General features: G+C 48.5%; 1 protein-coding gene across 3 annotated transcripts in view; it reads right to left on the bottom strand.

Annotated features, from left to right (window-relative positions):
* Positions 1-2,135: 2,135 nt before the first annotated feature.
* Positions 2,136-25,144, bottom strand: part of LOC139281368 (nuclear transcription factor Y subunit beta-like) — a 39,865-nt gene continuing 16,856 nt past the window's right edge. For all 3 annotated transcript variants that reach the window (XM_070901522.1, XM_070901521.1, XM_070901520.1), the window contains 5 exons: positions 21,207-21,340; positions 11,144-11,341; positions 10,275-10,359; positions 8,417-8,496; positions 2,136-2,445 (listed from right to left, as the gene is read on the bottom strand). In XM_070901522.1, coding sequence (XP_070757623.1) covers positions 2,413-2,445; positions 8,417-8,496; positions 10,275-10,359; positions 11,144-11,341; positions 21,207-21,340 — 530 coding nt within the window. In that variant the 3' untranslated portion in view covers positions 2,136-2,412. The remainder of the gene's footprint in view (positions 2,446-8,416; positions 8,497-10,274; positions 10,360-11,143; positions 11,342-21,206; positions 21,341-25,144) is intronic.

Below are 25,144 nucleotides of genomic sequence, written 5' to 3'. Positions count from 1 at the left end.
CTGCGCTCTCACCCACTCTAACTAGCTCAGAGCCCTCTCCTGGGATCCGAATACTCCTCGCATTGAGGCACCGAGCTTTCAGGCTTGTCTTTTTATTACTGTCTTTAGAATTTTGTTGTACAGTGGCCCTTTTTGTTTTTTGCCTTGGGTTTCTCTGTAAATTCAATGTAAAATCATGTACAAAAAGCAAAATAGAGAGAGGGAAAGATAGGGTTACGAGAGAGAAAAGCAACAGAAAAAAAGTTAGAAATTATTTTAATTTTTTAAATCTCCAGAAATAATTCAGGTACACTTGACTGGACAAGCGCTAGCTTTTTCTGGCGTGTTTAGTCGGTAAGTACCCCCCCTGTCACACCCTTCATGTATTGCAGTAAGGTGCCAGTGTGGCAAAGCTTGTAGACTCAAACACGTTTCACTGCGTGTTACTGTCCGCTTTACTCCTCAATAATGGTCAGAGCTGATATTCCCCCCATAAAACAATGTGCTATGTGGGGCTCCCGAGGTATGGGAAGCGCGCCGTGGATCTTGCTGTCTGGGGACAGTGCTGTGCAGCGAGGACATGAGACGAATCCAGAGACATGTTCCCGGCCAGAGAGAGAATGAAGTAGAAAGGGTCTTTGAGCGGCTGAGGGACTATGTGAATATCCGAGTGTACCCGGGGCTGAGTGTGTACAGCCCACCTGCCCAGGTGGGAACTGAAGGGGGTAACGATGCTGCAATTGACAGAAATGGATGACAGGAGTAAGGGGCTCGCCTATACTTCTCCTGCGGCCAGTCGGGATGGCAATGTTCGATGTTCATGTTATACAACTGCGAAAGGTTCGGTGCCCGAGAATGTGATAGTCCGGAGATGGTTCATAAACATCTCGGAGCCGAACCTCGGCAGATGGGCCACATCTTTCTGCTGCCTGTGAGCTCCAACATGAATTGTAACATCAGAGTAAGTCTGGACATTCTCCACACAGTGGCCATGGTCCGCAGTATAAAATTGCTCATTATTCGGTACGTTACAATTTCCCACACTCAGCATTCACACAAGATAGTGGGGACAGGAGAAACGGGAAAGACATAACTGTAGATTTACAAATTTGGACCCCAATCTTGGAGCATCTATTGGTTTGGAGGTTGTGGTCCGTGTGGGATGTACCAGGAGCATAGATTCCGAAAATCTATCCTGTCATGTTCAGGCAATATAAAGTACTGCTTTGCACCAACTCGCCAAGGCTTCTTCGGCAGCACCTCCCAAACCCGCGACCTCTACCACCTAGAAGGACAAGGGCAGCAGGTGCATGGGAACACCACCACCTCCACGTTCCCCTCCCAGTCACACACCATCCTGACTTGGAAATATATCGGCCGTTCCTTCATCGTCGCTGGGTCACAATCCTGGAACTCCCTCCCTAACAGCACTGTGGGAGCACCTTCACCACACGGACTGCAGTGGTTCAAGAAGGCGGCTCACCACCACCTTCTCAAGGGGCAGTTAGGGATGGGCAATAAATGCCAGTCTGGCCAGCGACGCCCACATCCCAGGAACAAAAAAAAACTCAGCAAACCATTGACCTCAATTTCAGAAAATGACAGTGAAATTGGAGGAGGAAAGTTGGGGACCTCCCAGTAAAATACTCAGTTACTTAAGAGTAATTTTGAGTTCAGTATGTGTGCTAGTTATTCACTCCAGTATAAAATGATGCTGTCGGTGGTTTGATTCTTGAATAAACCTGCAAATGGAGAAATGCAATCATTTCAAAATCACCATTTGATGGGTCACTTTTTTTGGGGAGCGAGGGGTGATGGGAGAGACCATTCCTTTGCTCCAAAACTTCACTTTAATTTGCCCTCTGAGCAAAGTAATTATTCCAGCATGCATGCTGTAATGAACAGTACAGAAACACTAGCTTTCGTACTCTCAAAAACAATTTATTATACACCTGTTTTATTAAAAGGGTACATCGAGTGAAATTACTTATTTGAATTACAAAAGGAGTAACATGATTCAATATGAAAATAAGATACTGCCCAGTAAGTTGACAGTAATAAATCAGACACACAGCGGCCAATGGCATTAGCTTCCTGCATGTGTTCACACAAAACCCAACAACTCTTGTACAAAACAAAAGTACTTCGTAACTGTGATACATTATAAAGATTCAGTTTTTTTTTAAACTGGTAAATAAGAAATGATCCTTCAGGCGGGGTCAGAAACAGGATTTCTTGGTCACACCCCAGGAACCTGTCAAAGCATCTACAACTATCCAGAGGAATATAATACAAGAGCAGGAAAAGATTGTCCTCATCGGGCCAGCTGACCATTCAACTGCTCTTCTTGTGGAGTCTCTGTTTCTTTCTCTTTCAGCCAGTCAGCATGTTATCGCGGGGCTTGATATGTTTCCAAGTCTCGAGTGGATTCCATCAGGAGAATTGGATGGGCTGTACACCCGAAATCTGCCGGGCCAAGGAGGAGATAGTCAGTTTGTTACGCGAACACATGTGTCTCGAAGCGGCGGGAAGTCTTCCCTTTGAGCCGCGCGTTTGTCTGGACGTCTCGCGCAGCTGGCTCACCGGCTTTTCAATAGAAAAACCGTGCATGCGCTTACATCTTGAATTGGCCACGAGGCCCCCCAAAAAACTCAGAATCAAACATTTACAGCACGGGAGGAGGCCATTCGGCCCATCGTGTCCGCGCCTACCAGCCAAGAGCTACCCAGCCTAATCCCACTTTCCAGCTCTCGGTCCATAGCCCTGTAGGTTACGGTACTTCAGGTGCACATCCAGGTACTTTTAAATGTGATGAGGGTTTCTGCCTCTACCACCCTTTCCTTGGGGGAGTGTTTGCTAGTGCTGTTGGGGAGGAGTTAAACTAATATGGCAGGGGAATGGGAACCTATGCAGGGAGACAGAGGGAAGTAGAATGGGGGCAGAAGCAAAAGATAGAAAGAAGAAAAGTAAAAGTGGAGGGCAGAGAAACCCAAGGCAAAAAACAAAAAGGGCCAGATTCTAAAGGGGCAAAGTGTGTTAAAAAGACAAGCCTGAAGGCTCTGTGCCTCAATGTGAAGGATATTCAGAATAAGGTGACGAATTAACTGCGCAGATTGCTGTTAACGGATATGATGTAATTAGCATCACGGAGACATGGCTCCAGGGTGGCCAAGGCTGGGAACTCAACATCCAGGGGTATTCAACATTTAGGATGGATAGACAGAAAGGAAAAGGAAGGAAGACACAAATAACCTTCTGGATGTACTAGTGGACCGAGGGTCTAGTGAGACGGAGGAACTGAAGGATATCCTTATAAAGCGGGAAATTGTGTTAGGGAAATTAATGGGATTGAAGGCCGATAAATCCCCAGGGCCTGATAGTCTGCATCCCAGACTACTTAAGGAAGTGGCCCTAGAAATAGTGGATGCATTGGTGATCATTTTCCAACAATCTATTGACTCTGGATCAGTTCCTATGGACTGGAGGGTAGCTAATATAACATGACTTTTTAAAAAAAGGAGGGAGAGAGAAAGCGGATAATTATAGACCGGTTAGCCTGACATCAGTAGTGGGGAAAATGTTGGAATCAATTATTAAAGATGAAATAGCAGCGCATTTGGAAAGCAGTGACAGGATCGGTCCAAATCAGCATGATTTATGAAAGGGAAATCATGCTTGACAAATCTTCTGGAATTTTTTGAGGATGTAACTAGTAGAGTGGACAAGAGAGAACCAGTGGATGTGGTGTATTTGGACTTTCAAAAGGCTTTTGACAAGGTCCCACACAAGAGATTGGTGTGCAAAATCAAAGCACATGATATTGGGGGTAATGTACTGACGTGGATAGAGAACTGGTTGGCAGACAGGAAGCAGAGAGTCGGAATAAACGGGTCCTTTTCAGAATGGCAGGCAGTGACTAGTGGGGTATCGCAGGGCTCAGTGCTGGGACCCCAGATCTTTACAATATACATTAATGATTTAGATGAAGGAATTGAGTGTAATATCTCCAAGTTTGCAGATGACACTAAGCTGGGTGGCGGTGTGAGCTGTGAGGAGGACACTAAAAGGCTGCAGGGTGACTTGGACAGGTTAGGTGAGTGGGTAAATGCATGGCAGATGCAGTATAATGTGGATAAATGTGAGGTTATCCACTTTGGTGGCAAAAACACGAAGGCAGAATATTATCTGAATGGCGGCAGATTAGGAAAAGGGGAGGTGCAACGAGACCTGGGTGTCATGGTACATCAGTCATTGAAAGTTGGCATGCAGGTACAGCAGGCGATGAAGAAGGCAAATGGTATGTTGGCCTTCATAGCTAGGGGATTTGACTATAGGAGCAGGGAGGTCTTACTGCAGTTGTACAGTGCCTTGGTGAGGCCTAACCTGGAATATTGTGTTCAGTTTTGGTCTCATAATCTGAGGAAGGAAGTTCTTGCTATTGAGGGAGTGCAGCAAAGGTTCACCAGACTGATTCCAGGGATGGCTGGACTGTCATTTGAGGAGAGACTGGATCGAATGGGCCTTTATTCACTGGAGTTTAGAAGGATGAGAGAGGATCTCATAGAAATTTACAAGATTCTGACGGGACTGGACAGGTTAGATGCGGGAAGAATGTTCCCGATGATGGGGAAGTCCACAACCAGGGGACACAGTCTTAGGATAAGGGGTAGGCCATTTAGGACTGAGATGAGGAGAAACTTCTTCACTCAGAGAGTTGTTAACCTGTGGAATTCCCTGCCGCAGAGAGTTGTTGATGCCAGTTCATTGGATATATTCAAGAGGGAGTTAGATATGGTCCTTACGGCTAAGGGGATCAAAGAGTATGGAGAGAAAGTAGGAAAGGGGTACTGAGGGAATGATCAGCCAAGATCTTATTGAATGGTGGTGCAGGCGCGAAGGGCTGAATGACCTACTCCTGCACCTATTTTCTATGTTTCTATGTTTCTGGCAGTGAGTTTCAGAACCCCACCACCCTCTGGGTGAAGACATTTCCCATATCCCATCTAAACCTCCCACCAATTACTTTAAATCTATGCCCCCTGGTTGTTGACCCCTCTGCTAAGAACGAGCGTTCCAGACCCACCACTTCCCGACATCACCCCTGAACGGCCGGGCTCTAATTTTAAGGTTATGCCCCTTGTTCTGGGCTCCCTCCATCAGAGAAAATAGTTTCTCTCGATCTACCCTATCAAATTCTTTAGTCATCTTAAACACCTCAATTAGATCACCCTTAATCTTCTATATCGAGGGAATGTGTCCTCATAATTTAACCCTTTTAGCCCGTGTAATTCTGATGAATCTGCACTGTGTCCCCTCCCTCCCAGGCCAATACATGGTTCCTGAGGTGCAGTACCGAGAACTGGACGCAGTATCCAGAGCTCGATACAGCTGTAACACAACTTCCACCCTTTGTATTCCAGCCACCTTCAGATAAAGGCCAATATTCCATTCGCCATTTTAATTATTCTTTGTACCTGTCCGCCGGCCTTTCCCGACTAGGACCCTGACTTTCTCTGCTCCTCTGCTCCTCTACAGTTCCCAACATCTCAATGTTCCTGTTTATTTTTGTTTTGTGCGCGGTCCCTTTAAATGTGCTGTATGGCTGCACACGCGCGGCATCTTCTCCACGCCAACAGCCGGTGAGCGGCCTGCGCGGGACGTCCTGATCGACGCAGAGCCGTGCAGCTCCGGGGGACATTGCTTCTCACCAGACAGACAATACTCTGATCGCTCCAAAGTGGATGTAGCCCCAAAACATACAACACAAGAGCATCCATTTCTCTCAAGTGGTGACGTCCCACTGGAACATCACCTCATTGGCCATTCGACACACGGGACCCTGGACACTGAGCGCCAGCAGGCCGAGAGTCGCAGGGTCCATGGCAGCAGAGATCAGAACCTTTCCCTCTTCCAATCAGGATGAGGAAATTTTAAAAAATGTTTTTTAAAATCAGATTAAAAAAAAATATATATATATATATATATATATATATATAAATATAAATATATATAAAAACTCTGCTGCCCCCAGTTGAAGGATATTGAAACCAAGCATCCCACCAGCACCCTGGCTGCAAACACTCAGCGCAGACCAGAGCCCGGACCTGTGACCTTCAGTGTGCGTAGTTCAGTCATCATCAGAGGCGGTCCCTCGAACGAGGATGACTTGCTTCCACGTGTTCACAGATGTTTCAATGAAGGACCTGATGTTCCAGTCCTGAACTCCAATTGAGGGGGAGAGGTGGAAGATGCCTGTGCGTGGATTTTTTAACGTGGGGTGACCATTGCACACCAGCCACCACACGGGCTTGACAGAGCTCGGCCTTTATCCAGTGGATTAACCAGGACTGGAGACCTGCTCTGCTGCACGGACCTAGTGCGCACACATATCGCAGTGTGGGCTGGTCCGTACTGCCTCTGGGCCCTGTACCCTCATTCGCCGCTCCTCCGCCTCGATCCCTCGCCCCTCGTCCGCCCCGATCACTCGCCGCTCCTCCGCCCCGATCTCTCCCCGCTCCTCCGCCCCGATCTCTCCCCGCTCCTCCGCCCCGATCTCTCCCCGCTCCTCCGCCCCGATCTCTCCCCGCTCCTCCGCCCCGATCTCTCCCCGCTCCTCCGCCCCGATCTCTCCCCGCTCCTCCGCCCCGATCTCTCCCCGCTCCTCCGCCCCGATCTCTCGCCCCTCCTCCGCCCCGATCACTCGCCCCTCCTCCGCCCCGATCACTCGCCGCTCCTCCGCCCCGATCACTCGCCCCTCCTCCGCCCCGATCACTCGCCGCTCCTCCGCCCCGATCACTCGCCGCTCCTCCGCCCCGATCACTCGCCGCTCCTCCGCCCCGATCTCTCGCCGCTCCTCCGCCCCGATCACTCGCCCCTCCTCCGCCCCGATCTCTCCCCGCTCCCTCACCGCTCCTCCGCCCCGATCTCTCCCCGCTCCTCCGCCCCGATCTCTCCCCGCTCCTCCGCCCCGATCTCTCCCCGCTCCTCCGCCCCGATCTCTCCCCGCTCCTCCGCCCCGATCTCTCCCCGCTCCTCCGCCCCGATCTCTCCCCGCTCCTCCGCCCCGATCTCTCCCCGCTCCTCCGCCCCGATCTCTCCCCGCTCCTCCGCCCCGATCTCTCCCCGCTCCTCCGCCCCGATCTCTCCCCGCTCCTCCGCCCCGATCTCTCCCCGCTCCTCCGCCCCGATCTCTCGCCCCTCCTCCGCCCCGATCTCTCGCCGCTCCTCCGCCCCGATCTCTCGCCGCTCCTCCGCCCCGATCTCTCGCCGCTCCTCCGCCCCGATCTCTCGCCGCTCCTCCGCCCCGATCTCTCGCCGCTCCTCCGCCCCGATCTCTCGCCGCTCCTCCGCCCCGATCTCTCGCCCCTCCTCCGCCCCGATCTCTCGCCCCTCCTCCGCCCCGATCTCTCGCCGCTCCTCCGCCCCGATCACTCGCCGTTCCTCCGCCCCGATCACTCGCTGCTCCTCCGCCCCGATCTCCTTCCCGCTCCTCTGCTGTACCTGGGCCCTGCCGATGCTCCTGCCCACACTCCAAACAGCGACCTGGGTCCTGATAGACTTCACCCAATCACCCACCTCGAAGCCGTCGCACACTTGGAGCAGCTCACGCTGGAAGTTCTTGTGCTTCCCGACCTGCGGAGTGGTTCTCACAGTCTGCATAGTTCAGTATCTAATCACCAGCTACATTTATCCCCGGATCAGCCGGAGGGCTTGTACAATCCATTTATAAATGATTGTTTTTACTTGCAGCAACTCTAACGATATTTATATACTTATAGGAAAACATTGTCAGCCGTGGCTCAGTGGGCAGCACTCTCACCTTGAAATCAGAAGGTTGTGGGTTCAAGCCCCCACTCCAGGGACTTGAGCACATACTCTAGGCTGAAACTCCAGTACAGTACTGAGGGAGTACAGTACTGAGGGAGTGCTGCACTGTCGGAGGTGCCGTCTTTCGGAGGAGACGTTAAACCAAGGACATGGCACTATTTCGAAGAAGCGCAGAGTTCTCCCCGGTGTCCTGGACAATATTTATCCCTCTTCACTAAACATTACCTGGTCATTATCACATCGCTGTGTGCAAATTGGCTGCTGCGTTTCCCACATTACAACAGTGACTACACTCCAAGTACTTCATTGGCTGTAAAGGGCTTTGGGACGTCCTGAGGTCATCAAAGGCGCTATATAAATGCAAATCTTTCTTTCTATGGGGAAAGAGCAGGGGAGAGGGATGTACTGGTAACTCTAAGAGAGCTGACACAGGGCCGAAGGACCAAATGGCCTCCTTCTGTGCTGCAAGATTCGACGATTTAACTAAGCGCATTAACTAAAGAGAATAAATTCCACCGATAAGAAAATGAGAAACAATGCTGTAAATTTCAAAACCCACTTGTGACTCTTGAGCATGAAAAAAGTTGAATGTTAAAAGACAAGCCCTCACCTGTTGGTAAGATGTTGTATAAACCATGACATTCTGTGGCTGGCCATCAGCAGTGATTAATCCTGTTGTCAACTGATTCGCTGTTGATGATAATCAGAAATGTATTAAGGCTTTGGACTGTGCGTGAGTATTTTTGCAACATATATAAAACCATATTGTGCATTAAACAGAGGGGATTTACCAGGATGTTGCCAGGACTGGAGAATTTTAGCCATGGGGAAAGATTGGATAGGCTGGGGTTGTTTTCTTTGGAACAGAGGAGGCTGAGGAGAGACCTTATTGAGGTGTGTAAAATTATGAGGGGCCTCGATCGAGTGGATTGGAAGGACCTATTTTCCCTAGAGGGGTCAACAACCAGGGGGCATAGATTTAAAGTAATTGGTAGGAAGTTTAGAGAGGATTTGAGGGGAAATATTTTCACCCAGAGGGTGGTGAGGGCCTGCTCCACCATTCAATAAGATCACGGCTGATCTTCGACCTCAACTCCACTTTCCCGCCTGATTCCCATATCCCTTGATTCCCGTAGAGTCGAAAAATCTATTGATTTCAGTCTTGAATATACTCAACTATTCAGCCTCCACAGCCCTCTGGGGCAGAGAATTCCAAAGATTCACAACCCTCCGAGTGAAGAACTTCCTCCTCATCTCAGTCTTAAAAGCCTGACCCCTTATTCTAGACTCTCCAGCCCGGGGGAAACAACCTCTCAGCATCTACCTTGTCAATTCCCCTCGGAATCTTATATGTTTCAATGAGATCACCTCTCATTCTTCTAAACTCCAGAGAGTATCAGCCCAATCTATTCAATCGCTCCTCATAGGAAACCTTCTCACCCCAGAAATAAATCTAGTGAACCTTCATTGCACGTATATCCTTCCTCAGAGAAGTTGACCATAACAGTGCACAGTACTCCAGGTGTGGTCTCACCAAAGCCCTGTACAATTGTAGCAAGACTTTGTTGCTTTGTACTCCAGCCCCCTTGCAATAAAGGCCAACATTCCATTTGCCTTCCTACTTACTTGCTGTACCTGCATACTAACTCTGTGTTTCTTGCATGAGGAGACCTAAATCTCTCGGAACACCAACATTTAATAGTTCTCAACATTTAAAAAGATTGTGTTTTTCTATTCTAGCTCCATTTCTACCCTTGATGCTGTTAAACAGCAGTGTAGAGCTTTGCTCCGCGTAGTTTGAGGGAGTAAACATTCCAAGGCAGAGCTTGTAAAACATTATTTTTCTTCGCCAACATAAATAAAACGTGCAGGGAACAGCTAAGTGCGAGAGCTCTGTGGCTCCGACACTCGGCTAAGTCTGCGTCTGCTGCAGTAAACCTCCATTAAAGCGCAGAATTTAGCTTTCATTTATCGTGTGAATCCTTCTCCCACTTTCCCCACCACCGTCAGCCGTGCCTTCACCTGCCTGGGTCCCGCTCTCTGGCACTCCCTCTACCTCAACTCCCTCTACCTCCTCAAAACCTGCGGCATGTGACCGAGCTTCTGGCTCCTCCCTCCCACCCATAATCGGTTTTGACCCACAACATACTTTTCAATCACACCTCTGTGAATCACCGGAAACATGTTTTATCTGTGTTAAAGTTGCTCTGTAACACAAGTTGAATATCACCGCATTGCAGACAGGTGAGTGGAAGACAAGGACTGTTCTGATTGGACAGCATTTTGGCCTTCAGGTCTCTGCACGGCCTGTCGAGGTGAATAGCCTTTGGTTTAAACAAACAACTTACACCCATTTCCTCTGCTTCCTCTAGTGTCCAGTAGTCACTAGGTGGGGAGTGAATCCGCTCACCACCTTTGCCCCACCACAGTCTTCAATTAAAGCTTTAAAAAATTCAATGGTGACTTACAGAAAGTTTCTTCCGTGAGCTCTTCACCAAGACCATCTGTGCCACCACCGGTCGATGTGTTTAATCCTTTCTCCCCCTTCATTGCCTGCACAATTCAATTCAGATTTTGTTTAAAGACTGGAAAAAGGTTTACTTGCTAAACATGTGCCAAAGTGGCTTTAGCACTTTCTCAACGACAACATGTATTTATATAGCGCCTTTAACATAGTAAAATGTCCCAAGGCGCTTCACAGGAGCGTTATCGAACAAAATTTGACACTAATAGGTATCCGGTCAGGTGACCAAAAGCTTGGTCCAAGAGATAGGTTATAAGGAGCCTTACAGGAGGAGAGAGGTGTAGAGAGGCGGAGAGCTTTAGGGAGGGAGTTCCAGAGCTTGGGGCCCAGGCAGCTGAAGGCACGGCTGCAAATGGTGGAACGATGAAAATCGGGGATGCTCAAGAGGACAGAATTAGAGTAGCACTGAGATCTCGGAGGGTTGTAGGGCTGGTGGAGGTTACAGAGATAGGGAGGGGCGAGGACCTCGGAGGGATCTGAAAACAAAGAAGAGAATTTTAAAATTCTCTCAAAATATTCCGATGGAGTAATGCCAAGGACACGAGCTGGTGTCGGCACTTCCCCGGTGAGCTCCCCAGTTCAGTCATGTTGATAATGACAGTTCTGAGCAGGGGAAAAATCGGAGGGCGATTTCATTCCATGCAGCGCGCACTCCTTTTTGGTAAACTGATAGCAAAACAGGGCTGTGAAAGCCTATCTGCCCAAAACAACCAAACAACAAACGCAGAGAATCGGATTGTTGGCCAGCATGCCAACACCGGACAATAGCAGTGTTCAAAGATCACTTTAATTTAAAAGTGTAAAGAGCTTCACCTCTCTGAACTTCTGCAGGTAGAGTTTTAGTGGTTCCACGTAACTGTCGAACCCCAGCGTGGACATGGCAAAAAGGATATCTTCCCCATTGATGGTTTTGCGTTTTTCTTGGTGACATCGCTCACTGGCCTCGGACGTTATGAAGCTGATAAACTCACTCACGCACTCTTGAACGCACTCTTTAGCATCTTTAGCGATCTAATGAGAGAAGGTTTCGATTGTTAGGAGCATTTCGAGACACAGCAACAATGCAATTTCACGTGACGGTCTTATAAAATTCATCCAAAGTCAATATTTATCCCTCAATCAACATCACCAAAACAGATTATTTGGTCATTATCACATTGCTGTTTGTGGGAGCTTGCCGTGCGCAAATTGGCTGCCGTGTTTCCGACATTACAACAGTGACCACACTCCAAAAGTACTTCGTTGGCTGTAAAGCGCTTTGGGACGTCTGGTGGTCATGAAAGGTGCTATATAAATGCAAGTCCATCTTTTTCACCCTCAGGTATTATCTGCACATTAACTTTAAAGGACGTTATTGGCTCTGAAATGCTTCGGTGTGTACCGGAGGGTGCGATTAAAAAGCCAAAAAATGCAAGCTCTTTCTCTCTATTGATGGCCATGGAGAGTACGATGTACTGAACAGTATGCTGAAGCCCCAAAGGATGGATATTTCTGGTTAAGATACTTTGTATCCAAATCATAATTTTGCCACAGCACTGAGCAATGTTCCCCCAATTGTTTTTTTTCGGGTGCGTGGCCCCTTTAAGAAGCTGCGCGGCTCATTCACGGGAAGGCAACATTGGAAAAATGGGTCCCGGGCATCGCGGGACTGGCAGAGAGCTGCACGGGACCCCCAGGGCGCTGCGGGGGACTGGCAGAGAGCTGCACGGGACCTCCAGGGCGCTGCGGGGGACTGGCAGAGAGCCGCGGGGGACCCCCAGGGCAAAGCGGGGGACTGGCAGAGAGCTGCACGGGACCCCCAGGGCATCGCGGGGGACTGGCAGAGAGCTGCACGGGACCCCCAGGGCGCTGCGGGGGACTGGCAGAGAGCTGCACGGGACCCCCAGGGCGCTGCGGGGGACTGGCAGAGAGCTGCACGGGACCCCCAGGGCGCTGCGGGGGACTGGCAGAGAGCCGCGGGGGACCCCCAGGGCAAAGCGGGGGACTGGCAGAGAGCTGCACGGGACCCCCAGGGCATCGCGGGGGACTGGCAGAGAGCTGCACGGGACCCCCAGGGCGCTGCGGGGGACTGGCAGAGAGCCGCGGGGGACCCCCAGGGCATTGCGGGGGACTGGCAGAGAGCTGCGGGGCCGCGCTGCTGAAAGGGAATGTTGAGGAATTGTCAAACCGAAGCTCCACCCCCGGTTCGAGTGAACATTCCACGGCACTATTTGAAGAGCAGCAGGGAGTTCTCCTGGGGTCTCGACCAACATTCAGCCCTCAACTAACGCCGTCAGAAACAATCTTCCCTCTAATTTTTGAGGGGGTCCATGCGGACCCTTTAATGGGAGGCACGGCACCATTCAAAATTCCGCACATGCTCAGTTTTTCCCTTTAGAATCTGGTGAGCCGGCTGCGTGCAAACGCCAGGACTCCGCCCGGGAACGCCAGGGCACTGCAGCAGGAACGCCGGGGGAATGTGCAGCGGGAACGCCGGGGGAATGTGCAGCGGTGCAGTTTAATGGGAGCGTTGATCAGAAACCAATGATCTGCGCATTCACATGTTCTTTGTGGGATCTTGCTGTGCACCAATATTCTGCCAGGGTTTGCCTACATATCAGTGACTGCACTTCAAACGTACTTCATTTTATTTGAATCACTCAGGCATTCTGAGGATGTAATAAAGTGCGACATAAATCACACTGAGAGATTATATCCCAGTCAGGAATGGTGTCCCGTGGCAGTAGATGGGCCAGCGAGTCTGCCGACATGTCTACAATTTTACTCCAAGCTGAAGTTCACTGGAGATCTACCGGAGGTATTTATTCCAATCTGATGTAGATTCCAGCTTTGCAGCCCCAATAAATAGCAGATTTGACATAAATCTAACTAACGCAATTATGTTTGGTTTGTGTTTCACCAAACTGGGGTCCCCTGCAAATTCACCAGGTATAACATACAAGGTGAATATTTTTATGATGTCATAAAATCTAAAAAAAACTTAATTGATCACTGGCATTAAAAGAATAATAGGTCAGTTTCCTACAGTAATAGACCCTGGAATTTCCAAATGAAATGCATGGTTTTTAGTTTCATATGGAGCAGCTTTTCTGTCTTGTATTTTGCAACAATTTGCATTTATGTAATACTTTTAATGCCAAGATGGTCCCAAGGCAGTCCACAGATAGGCATACGTGTCGGCCGTGGCTCAGGGGGCAGCACTCTCACCTCCGAGTCAGAAGGTCGTGGGTTCAAGTCCCACTCCAGGGACTTGAGCACAAAAATCTAGGGAGCCCTGCACTGTCGGAGGTGCCGTCTTTCAGAGGAGACGTTAAACCAAGGTCCCGTCTGCTCTCTCAGGTGGATGTAAAAGATCCCACGGCACTATTTCGAAGAAGAGCAGGGGGAGTTATCCCCGGTGTCCTGGGGCCAATATTTATCCCTCAATCAACATCACTAAAAAACAGATTATCTGCTCATTGTCACATTGCTGGTAGCTTGCTGTGTGCAATTGGCATAGGTTGCAAGTAATGGTCTCGCTCGTGAGGCGTAAGTAAGGGACGTACTGCTGACAACCTATAGCCATGAGAAGTGAGAAACTCGAGTGGGGACCAGGGGTCTCTGACACAGTACCTAGCAGACAAAAATCAAAAACTAATTAAAATAATGATTAAACAAAATTGGAAACCAGATGACCCACCCGCTGAACAAAGAAAATGGTGGGAATTGGAACAGAAAGAAAAGCAGGAGAAAGCCCTGCTTTCAGTCACTCGGGCATATTGTGAATTTAGACGACAGACTAGACTATTGGCTGAAAAGCGACGAAATCGCGATAAACCGACAGCAGGTGTGATGGTGACAGCACCCATCAGGACACACGTAAAGGGTGACGATATAGACACTGGGGGGGGGGGGGGGGGGAGTCTTAGGCGGAAAGGCAGCTGAATACAATCAAAACCACGAGTGGGACGGACCACCCCCCTATGAGAAACAACTGCCAGCGGCCCCCATTAAGGTAGAGTTCATACCAGGAGCTCCCGCAGTCCCAGCCCATGCACAGGCAGTACCTGTCCCAGCAATAGCAGACCAGGTCAAAACCACTTGTGTGTCATTCTCCCCGGGTGACAAATTAAAACTACTACAGATCCCGCCAGATTTAAAACCCAGACAAAGTAACGGGGCGTTTTGGCGGGAAATGCGAATATGACCTAACTTTTATAATCGTGATGTGGGAGGATTAGTCAGAGCACAATGTGTGAAGATATGTGGCGACGACTGACCCAAACTTTCAGGGACGAGTTGTGGTTCACCGAAGTGGCACCCACAGCTGCCCAACAGGCGGGGGACTGCGATCTGTTTAAAACTGATGTTACACGGGTCATGGGAGTAATACCCGTAAACTGGGGAATAATAATGGGGGTCACACAAAATAAATGAGAATCATCGCATGAATATGGAGAGCGAAAATGGACCAGTTTTCTGGCCCATTCCGGCACACCACAACCGAACAGGGACAATCGAGCCTTTCAAAAGATGTACAAAGACGGATTGAGCAGTGCCCAACCAAGCCATATTACAAACTGAGCTGGTCACAATGCAAACATACGTTGACCTGGTACGATGGGCAACCGAACTCGACACCCAACAGAAAGTGACGGTGGCCGCTGCGGAAGAATTCGGGGCGTGGGGGCGGTGGGGAAACTCGAAGTGTGTTACAGCTGTAACAAACCTGGGCACCGGCGTAATGAGTGTAGAGAGCCTCAAGGAAGATAGCGAAACAATGTCACAATTGCGACAAGCCCGGACATGAGGCCAGGGCTTGTTGGGCAAAGGGAGGAGGTAGTGAGGGGTAGGGACCCAGAGGACAGTGAAGCTTACCCCCAAACGAGCAAGTGACCAAAAAGGCCAACATGACTAGAGACCAGCTGACTGAGATCACCAAGTCCCTGGCACAGACCAAAGTGTCGGTAGCATCAGCCCCCAGGAAGGGACAGGACCTCTGTACATCACCGCGCTGTTAGGGGGCCGGCAGTGTGACATGTGAATAGATACAGGGCCGTCAGTGTCATTAATTTAAACCTTCCCCTTACCAACCACTCCATACTTATCCAAGGAGTGGGGACAAACCAAACAAGAACATATAAAAGTGACACACAGCTATCAGAGGTAGGAGTATTATTACCAGCTCAGTTGTGGGTATGCAAACACCCGAGGGGACTATTTTAGGAGATATTCTGAATGAATGAAACATACTAATCGACCCAAGGGATAGACAATTGATATGGGTCGACCTCAGTGGGCGAAAGCAATGGGTGGGGGGGGGCATGACCCCGTATGTAACAAAACTAGGAAGTGTGAATCCCTGGGGGAAAGACTGGAGGAAAGAGGGGAAATGGGGAATACTGTGTGACACTGTTAACGGGGTGTGGCCCCATTATAATACCAGGCCCCGCCCACAACGCACAGACAATATCCTGTCTGAGGAGGACAGTGCAGGAGATAGTTGGAGAATTGGTGGAACAGGGAGTGTTGAGAGAGGCCACTTCCACTACCAACTCCCCGGTACGGCCGGTCCAGAAGCCGGACGGATCACTATTGATTATACGGCTCTAAATAAAGTAACCCCGAGAGAACATCCCATAGTAGCCAGCCCGTCGACCATATTCACCGGCTTGAAACCCCAACACAGCATCTTCCTGGTCCTAGATATAGCCAACGGGCTCTGGCCGATCCCCCTGGCACATGAATCCCAGGATAAGTTCGCCTTTACGCACCTGGACAAGAGTCCCACAGGGATTCCACAACAATCCCAATATATTTCACTGGGTAATGAGGGCGAAGATTTGACACAGTATGGAAGCATCCTGGTGCAGTATGTGGACAATCTTCTGATCGTGTCTGAAAGTCAGGAAGGGCACATGGGAGTACTGTTGTGCACCCTAAAGGTCTTGGAACAAGCTGGCTTTAAAGTGCACCCCAGGAAAGCTCGGGTAGGACTTACCCAGGTGCAATATTTAGGGCATGAAATAAGTCAAGGTCCCAAAGCCCTATCTGAGGACCGAATGGCAGCCAAGATCACTCACAGTGAGGGGGATGCGAAAGGTACGCAGACTGTTTAATTATTGCCGGTACTTTATACCCCATTTCACGGCTATTGCAGAAGCTGGTGAAGGGAGGGAAGGCCTTCCCAGATAAAATAGAATGGGACCGGAGCAAGATATAGCATATACCAAACTAAAAACCACTTTAGTATCAGCACCGGCCCTGGGACTCCCAAATATAACCCGACCTTTCCTCATACATTGCAGCATAGAAGGCAACTTCTATAATGCTGTGGTGGTTCAAGAGCATGGGGGAAATATGCGACCAGTAGCGTATTACTCCACGCAACAAACCCCAGTGGTCAGTGAAATGGCTCAGCGTATAGCTGCGTTAGTCTGTGCAGCCTGGGCAGTCAGGGTCTGCGAACCAGTGGTAATGTCCGGACAGATAGTGCTACACACCAACATACCCTCGTAGAGTTATTGAATACCGGGAAACTACGGTCCGTTTCAGACAGCCGGAGAGCTGCGTGGGAAGTGGTCCTCATACCCAAGGATAGTGAGGGATGGCCGAGTGAATGCGACAGATGCTATACAATCTGAGGGAGAGGCACATGAATGTCAACTGACAATAGATGATGACATACAGAGAAACATGTTGGATGAACCCATGGATAACCAGGACCAAACCTTATATGTAGACGGATCAGGCAGGTATATAAATGGAGAACCCCATACACGCGGAGCTGTAGTTAATCAGGACAGGGAAATTGTAGCAAAAGGAGGATTGGAGGGAACCTTATCAGCTCAAATTGCAGAATCGGTGCCCTTCACCGAGGCGTTTAAATTAGCTCAGGGAAAAAGGTTAATCTTTCTACTGATAGCCGGTGCATGTTTGGAGTAGTACCTGATATATGACAGCATGGAGTAGGAGGGGGTACGAATCCTCGGGAGGAGGACACATAAAACACCAGAATATTGTTAGGCGATTAGTAGAAACAAGCCAGGAACCTGCGGAAGCAGCAGTGATAAAGAGAAAAGCCCACAGGAAGGTAGAAGATGCCCAAAGAGGCAGTGAGTTAGCAGATGGAGCTGCCAGAGAAGCTGCAGGCATGGAGTCAGTCACTATGATCGCAGCAGCAGCTATAGGACCCGGGAAAATGAATATACACAAGCTACAGGAGGACACAAGCATAGAAGAACAAGAATTGTGAACTAGGAAAGGTGCTGTAAAAGGAGGGGATGAAATATGGAGGAAGGATCTATGGGTGGTAGAACTAATGAATATATACCATGGACCCGACCATGATTGACAGGCAGTCGGGGCTGGTGGTGGAGCGGATTTGCCCCCAGATGGACCGGTTCGTATGAGGTAATCCTGACCAGTGATACATGTGCCTGTGTGGACCTGAAGGAAACACTGGACCCAAGGCCGAGGAGGCAGTCGACGGTAAATCAAGCCTCAGGGAGACGACTGGTAGATGCCTTAACTATTTTGTTTCAGAGGCCCCGCGGAGCACTGGCAGATAGTCATGGATGACAACAGGTTATGGGACCGTGGATCACTGATCGATCCCAGCAGGACCGGTTAGAACGGGAAGAGTTAGGATAGGATAAGAAGCAATAACCCCTGGTGACGACCAGAGTATGCTTTAATCCACAGGTTAATCAATATGGCAATAACCCGATGGATGATTCTCACCACCCTCGCCGGCGGGGATAGATCCCTAGATTATAGGCCAAGCCACCTGGAGGGGAGTGACCGTGATGGGCACCTGTACGTGAATGCCAGGATTGAACTCCAAGTGTGATGTGGATGGCTGAAGCGTTGAAGATGGGATAGAGATCACGTTCCAACCCTCGGTGAGGGCAGGGAATATAGATTTAGGGTGGTACTAAAATGGAATTCTGCAGGATATGTCTATTTGTATTTCGATGGGGGCTACGCGCCCAGGCTGGTCTGAAATAAGCCGCTACGAATAGATACGGTGACCCTTAAATGCCTAGACTTGATGCCTTGACGACAACGCCAGGATGTGTATGATGATAGCGGTGTATGTGAGCAAAGAAATGGATAGAGAGAGGACGGGGACCAGACCCACCGGCTCCTCTGCCTTGTACTGAAGTTACAGAAAGAGCCCAGGTCTGGTGGTGAAGCGGACCAGGAAAGTGAGGTATTCTGAAGTGTCCCACAGAATTGTTAAAATTGCCCTCAATATTAGCAGGATAATTTTATCTAAGCGATGTGATAGCCACACCACGGGATTATGGGAGAATTTGTTGGGAGAAACTATTACAGGGACCCCAAGGGCAGTTGAACATAAAAGGAGGGAGTATGGCAGGAGTGGCAACCAGCAGCACATTTGACAGAGCCAGTATCGAGCAAGAGGTCCAAGACTTAGCCCAGCGCCCAAGAACCGTTTTACTAAGGGGAACCGGTCTGACCTCTCAGTTGTCAGAAACAGGGGACAAGGTCACCAGATAAATGTTGCAAGTCGAAGAGCCCCATGCCCAGACTATCGATAGGATTAGTGCACCACGATATGCCTTAGCCCAAGAAACGCAAAAAGAACTCGTACATGCAATGTGTGGCATGTGATTACTAGGGAGTATCTGACATAATATAAATCAGATGAAACAGGGACAAATACCCAATTGGATAATTAATGAGCAGTTGTCCAAATGGACTAAGGGCGGTACTACCCTCTGCAATGTTCGCAAGACAACACAAGTGTACTTACCCCAAGTAAATGTATTACCAGAGAAGTGAAATTGATAGGTATGGTCCTAGCTATCCATCCCACAGATGGAGGGCACGGAGGCTGAACCTCTGTGGGCAGTACAGAATACAGGTGAGATACAAGGTCAGTCCCGGGTTTTATTCCATGGTATGCCCCTCTATGCGGTGAAATTGTGGCCCATTCCAAGGGGTACACATCGACAGCTGCACGCAATATTTGGGTGTGATAGTGTGTGTACGCCCCATAGGAGGGCAACGTATGGTGTGCGGGTTCACTCAGTCGTTAAGTGCACGTTGGAAATCAGCAGGGACTGATGTGCCTGCCCGGGATGATGAGACCTACTGCATATCTACCAAGGAAAATGAGTATAAGCATGGTAATGTCAAATGTGCGATCCCACAACCTCATTTCTGTTTTACGCCTAAAGCTGTGGTCAAACTAGGCCATCGATACCTATTCCCACGAAGAGAGGAACGCATCGAGAACATCACTTTAAACAACCCGAGATGGAATGATGAAATGGAACAATATGACATACCAAGTTGGCAAGACATTCCCCCGTCTCAAAGAACATTTGACGCAATTGAAAAAGGACACTGAGAAAAGCATATGTCGTTATCATGAGATTTTGGAAGATTCCATACAGCATTCAAAGGACATTGAAGAAACCCTGAAGGACACTCGATGGTGGGAACATGTATGGAATTGGGGAATGAATGTGAATATCCATCCGTGGATTGGTATATTCTCTCACGTATTGTGGTCATACAGTTAGGGCTAGCTGTCGGATGGGGAATTGGGTTATGCACGGCATGCAGAAAGAGGCAACGGAGAAGGAAAGCAAAAGCTTTAATTACAGAACAGCGAAAGTTGTTAGCAGAGTACCCTGAAATACTCTTGAGATGTAGGTCACGGCCCGAGTCCCCCGAAACCGCGTGGCTGATCACCACAGAACAGAGCAGGGAACACAGGATGAAGTAGAATTAGGTTAGTAATCTTGGGCTGGGTAGCCAAGTACCAAAAGGGGGCAGTGAAATGGGGCTTTCGAGCTCTGCTATAATTAAAGGGTTAAGAATGGATCTCGGAACTAAAACCAGCTGAAATAGGCTTTTGTAGTGGTCAACTTTACAAGCTGTGTAACCTGAGGACAGTTACAAATAGCCAAACTGGTGAACCACAGGAGGCCCAGAGGGGCAGTTAAACAGGGCAAGGGGTCAAAAGTCACATGTTGGAGAAACTCCATTTGGTATGAGACATAGGCCAATGATTGTGATATGCAAAAGGGAATTAGTTCATCAACAATTGTACTCGCGGGCTTTGGGCCAATTAAACGGCATAGGGGGGCCGTACTTGAGGCTGACATGAATCATTAAGTGTATAAAAGGTTGCTTGGAACTTTATCATTGGAGAGGCCTGGCTACAGACACCCAGCAGGCAGGCTCCCCACCGGTGCAAAATAAAGGCTACTTGAATCTTCGAACCCAGACCTGGTGGTGTGTTTATTTTAAATATTCCACTACAATTGATATTCAAGTGTTATTCTAAAGTATACTACTTGCTCTCTAGTGGGATTTACAGAATGCTAATTGACAAAGTGTATTAATTTAATTCAAAAGTCCTATTAAACAGGACCGAAAAAATTCATTTCTGTCAGAAAAGTTCCCAAGGTACTTCACATACATTGAATTACTTTAAAGTGCAGTCACTGCTGTGCCCTAGGCAATGTTCAAGTGGAACTTTCACTCCTTGTCTAGACTTTTATCCCCCACACTTCTACTTATATCAAAATGATTTCGCGCCATGCAAATTATAATCAAGATGAGCTGTGTCCTGAAATAATTAGCAGATCTCCCATGGCGTTGCTCAGTGAGTCAGAAGATACAATCTGTTATCACCATAGACATGTTGTGCTATGTAACACAATGCATCATCAGGGCCGCTGCTTTCTTCAGCTACTTTCATCACTGTTGATTCATTTGCTCCCTCTCGTCTATTCTGATTTTACCGGTCTTACTTTGACCTGAACAAGTGTGATGTGTGACAGGAAATAGGTATAATGCTTACAGGGAGGGCTCGTTATTGATTTTTTTACATCGAGATAAATTTGGACAATACCTTCCCTGTTGCAGGTACGGCCGATTTCATTATCCGGGCAACGTTGGCTATCGGAAGATAGATGTCTTGTTCCCTGTAGGATTCTTTGGAACCATTTGTGTCATCATGATCACCAAGCCCCTCGTCAGTGTCCCCTGAAACAGAATAATTAAGCTCATATATAATTGCCCAAATAAGCAAAAACAGACAACACAAGGTTCACCAGAAAAATAGAATCACATCACAGGAGGCCCTTCGTCCCATCGTACCTGTGAAAGAGCTGTCCATTTAGTCCCACTCCCATGCTCTTTCCCCATAGCCCTGCTGGTTTTTCTTTTGAAGTATTTATTCAAATCCATTTTGAAAGTTACGATTGAATCTGCTTCCACCGCCCTTTCAGGCAGCGTGTTCCCGATCATAACTCGGTGTAAAAGATCATTCTCATCTCACCTCTGGTCCTTTTGCCAATTATTTTAAATCTGTGTCCTCCAGTTACCAACCTTCCTGCTACTAGAAACAGTTTCTCCCCATCAACTCTATCGAAACCCTTCATAATTGTGAACACCTCGATTAAAATCTCCCTTTAACCTTCTCTGCTCAAAGGAGAACAATCCCAGCTTCTCAGTTTCTCCACATCACTGAAGTCCCTCATCCCAGCTATCACTCGAGTAAATCTCCTCGACACTCTCTCCAAGGCCTTGACATCCTTCTACACAACAGATCTCTGTAGAAGGATCTGTTTATCTCATTGTATACTGGATGACTAATTTGTGTGCGCAAGCACCATCCAGGACAAAGCAGCCACTTGATTGGCCCCCCATCCACCACCTTCAACACTCACTCCCTCCACCACCGGCGCCCCCTGGCTGCAGTGTGTACCATCTACAAGATGCACTGCAGCAACTCGCCAAGGCTTCTTCGGCAGCACCTCCCAAACCCACGACCTCTACCACCTAGAAGGACAAGGGCAGCAGGCTCATGGGAACACCACCACCTCCACGTTCCCCTCCCAGTCACACACCATCCCGACTTGGAAATATATCGGCCGTTCCTTCATCGTCGCTGGGTCACAATCCTGGAACTCCCTCCCTAACAGCACTGTGGGAGCACCTTCACCACACGGACTGCAGCGGTTCAAGAAGGGGGCTCACCACCACCTTCTCAAGGGGCAATTAGGGATGGGCAATAAATGCCGGCCTGGCCAGCGACGCCCACATCCTGTGAATGAATAATAAATTAATTTGGTGCTTACATTGGCAGCATACTCAGTCCAAAGGCATCTACTCTGACCCAACCGCATCTTTCTAATGGACCAGTATGAATTTTCCCCCAGTACGCATCTGTGCCAGCCTTCTGCCTCTTCCACAAGATTGCCTTCAGATATTTTTGTGCTGCAGACCGAATTAAGATTGCCCAAACATCTTTTATGTAGAACCCCTACAGATCATTCGAGACGGAAGTATCTATTGCAGAGTCTGTGTTGCGGTCAAATACAGATCACAGTGGCAAAACAGCAGTGCTCGTCACCCATTTAGTCCCCTTACCTGGACAGCTTAAATGTTACCAATTTTCTGAAGAACTCATTTTTAAGCATTTACACCAACTACAACTAATAACAGTTCACATTTGTTGTGGTTGGTAAAGATCTTAAAAATGCCATTTAAAAAAAAAAAAATCCCCCTTAACCACCTGAGATTGTGTCACCGAGCACACACCCATTGCATCCTCAAGATTCCCAGATGTTCTGGCTCTTGAATCTTCAGTTCAACTTGGAGTTTGTTCACACTGACACAAGAATATAACATTGCCATAGTAATCTTATCCTGCCTTTATAAAGCACGTCGAGTCGTGAATGACGCGATAGAAACGAGGAGTTCTTTCCTAAACCTGGGAATGGTCCGCATGAGTCGGCAACACCAAGCTTAGCTGAACACTTTCAATGACTGGATCAGTGAAACAGCCGTTTCTGTCGCGCTCGGAGTCTGCTCGTAGGTACTCCTGGAGAAGGGGTGGGAAGGGGAAGACCTCTTGAAGTGAAGTGGCTCGATGCAGTGCCTGCATGTCCACCTCATTTACTCCTCGACACCGACACCAGCTGTCGTGCTGTGATATAGAAACATAGAAAATAGGTGCAGGAGTAGGCCATTCGGCCCTTCTAGCCTGCACCGCCATTCAATGAGTTCATGGCTGAACATGCAACTTCAGTACCCCATTCCTGCTTTCTCGCCATACCCCTTGATCCCCCTAGTAGTAAGGACTACATCCAACTCCTTTTTGAATATATTTAGTGAATTGGCCTCAACAACTTTCTGTGGTAGAGAATTCCACAGGTTCACCACTCTCTGGGTGAAGAAATTCCTCCTCATCTCGGTCCTAAATGGCTTACCCCTTATCCTTAGACTGTGTCCCCTGGTTCTGGACTTCCCCAACATTGGGAACATTCTTCCTGCATCTAACCTGTCTAACCCCGTCAGAATTTTAAACGTTTCTATGAGGTCCCCTCTCATTCTTCTGAACTCCAGTGAATAAAGCCCAGTTGATCCAGTCTTCCTTGATAGGTCAGTCCCGCCATCCCGGGAATCAGTCTGGTGAACCTTCGCTGCACTCCCTCAATAGCAAGAATGTCCTTCCTCAGGTTAGGAGACCTAAACTGTACACAATACTCCAGGTGTGGCCTCACCAAGGCCCTGTACAACTGTAGCAACACCTCCCTGCCCCTGTACTCAAATCCCCTCGCTATGAAGGCCAACATGCCATTTGCTTTCTTAACCGCCTGCTGTACCTGCATGCCAACCTTCAATGACTGATGTACCATGACAACCAGGTCTCGTTGCACCTCCCCTTTTCCTAATCTGTCACCATTCAGATAATAGTCTGTCTCTCTGTTTTTACCACCAAAGTGGATAACCTCACATTTATCCACATTATACTTCATCTGCCATGTATTTGCCCACTCACCTAACCTATCCAAGTCGCTCTGCAGCCTCACACTGCCACCCAACTTAGTGTCATCCGCAAATTTGGAGATACTACATTTAATCCCCTCGTCTAAATCATTAATATACAGTGTAAACAGCTGGGGCCCCAGCACAGAACCTTGCGGTACCCCACTAGTCACTGCCTGCCATTCTGAAAAGTCCCCATTTACTCCTACTCTTTGCTTCCTGTCTGACAACCAGTTCTCAATCCATGTCAGCACACTACCCCCAATCCCATGTGCTTTAACTTTGCACATTAATCTCTTGTGTGGGACCTTGTCGAAAGCCTTCTGAAAGTCCAAATATACCACATCAACTGGTTCTCCCTTGTCCACTCTACTGGAAACATCCTCAAAAAATTCCAGAAGATTTGTCAAGCATGATTTCCCTTTCACAAATCCATGCTGACTTGGACCCATCATATCACCTCTTTCCAAATGAGCTTCTATGACATCCTTAATAATTGATTCCATCATTTTACCCACTACCGATGTCAGGCTGACCAGTCTATAATTCCCTGTTATCTCTCTCCCTCCTTTTTTAAAAAGTGGGGTTACATTGGCTACCCTCCACTCCATAGGAACTGATCCAGAGTCAATGGAATGTTGGAAAATGACTGTCAATGCATCCACTATTTCCAAGGCCACCTCCTTAAGTACTCTGGGATGCAGTCCATCAGGCACTGGGGATTTATCGGCCTTCAATCCCATCAATTTCCCGACTAATAAGGATTTCCCTCAGTTCCTCCTCCTTACTAGACCCTCCGACCCCTTTTATATCCGGAAGGTTGTTTGTGTCCTCCTCAGTGAATACCGAACCAAAGTACTTGTTCAATTGGTCCGCCATTTCTTTGTTCCCCGTTATGACTTCCCCTGATTCTGACTGCAGGGGACCTACGTTTGTCTTTACTAACCTTTTTCTCTTTACATATCTATAGAAACTTTTGCAATCCGTCTTAATGTTCCCTGCAAGCTTCTTCTC

This window comes from Pristiophorus japonicus, chromosome 15 (genome assembly GCF_044704955.1).
Source record: "Pristiophorus japonicus isolate sPriJap1 chromosome 15, sPriJap1.hap1, whole genome shotgun sequence".
NCBI lineage: Eukaryota > Metazoa > Chordata > Chondrichthyes > Pristiophoridae > Pristiophorus > Pristiophorus japonicus.
This window is presented reverse-complemented; position numbering and strand designations above follow the sequence as displayed.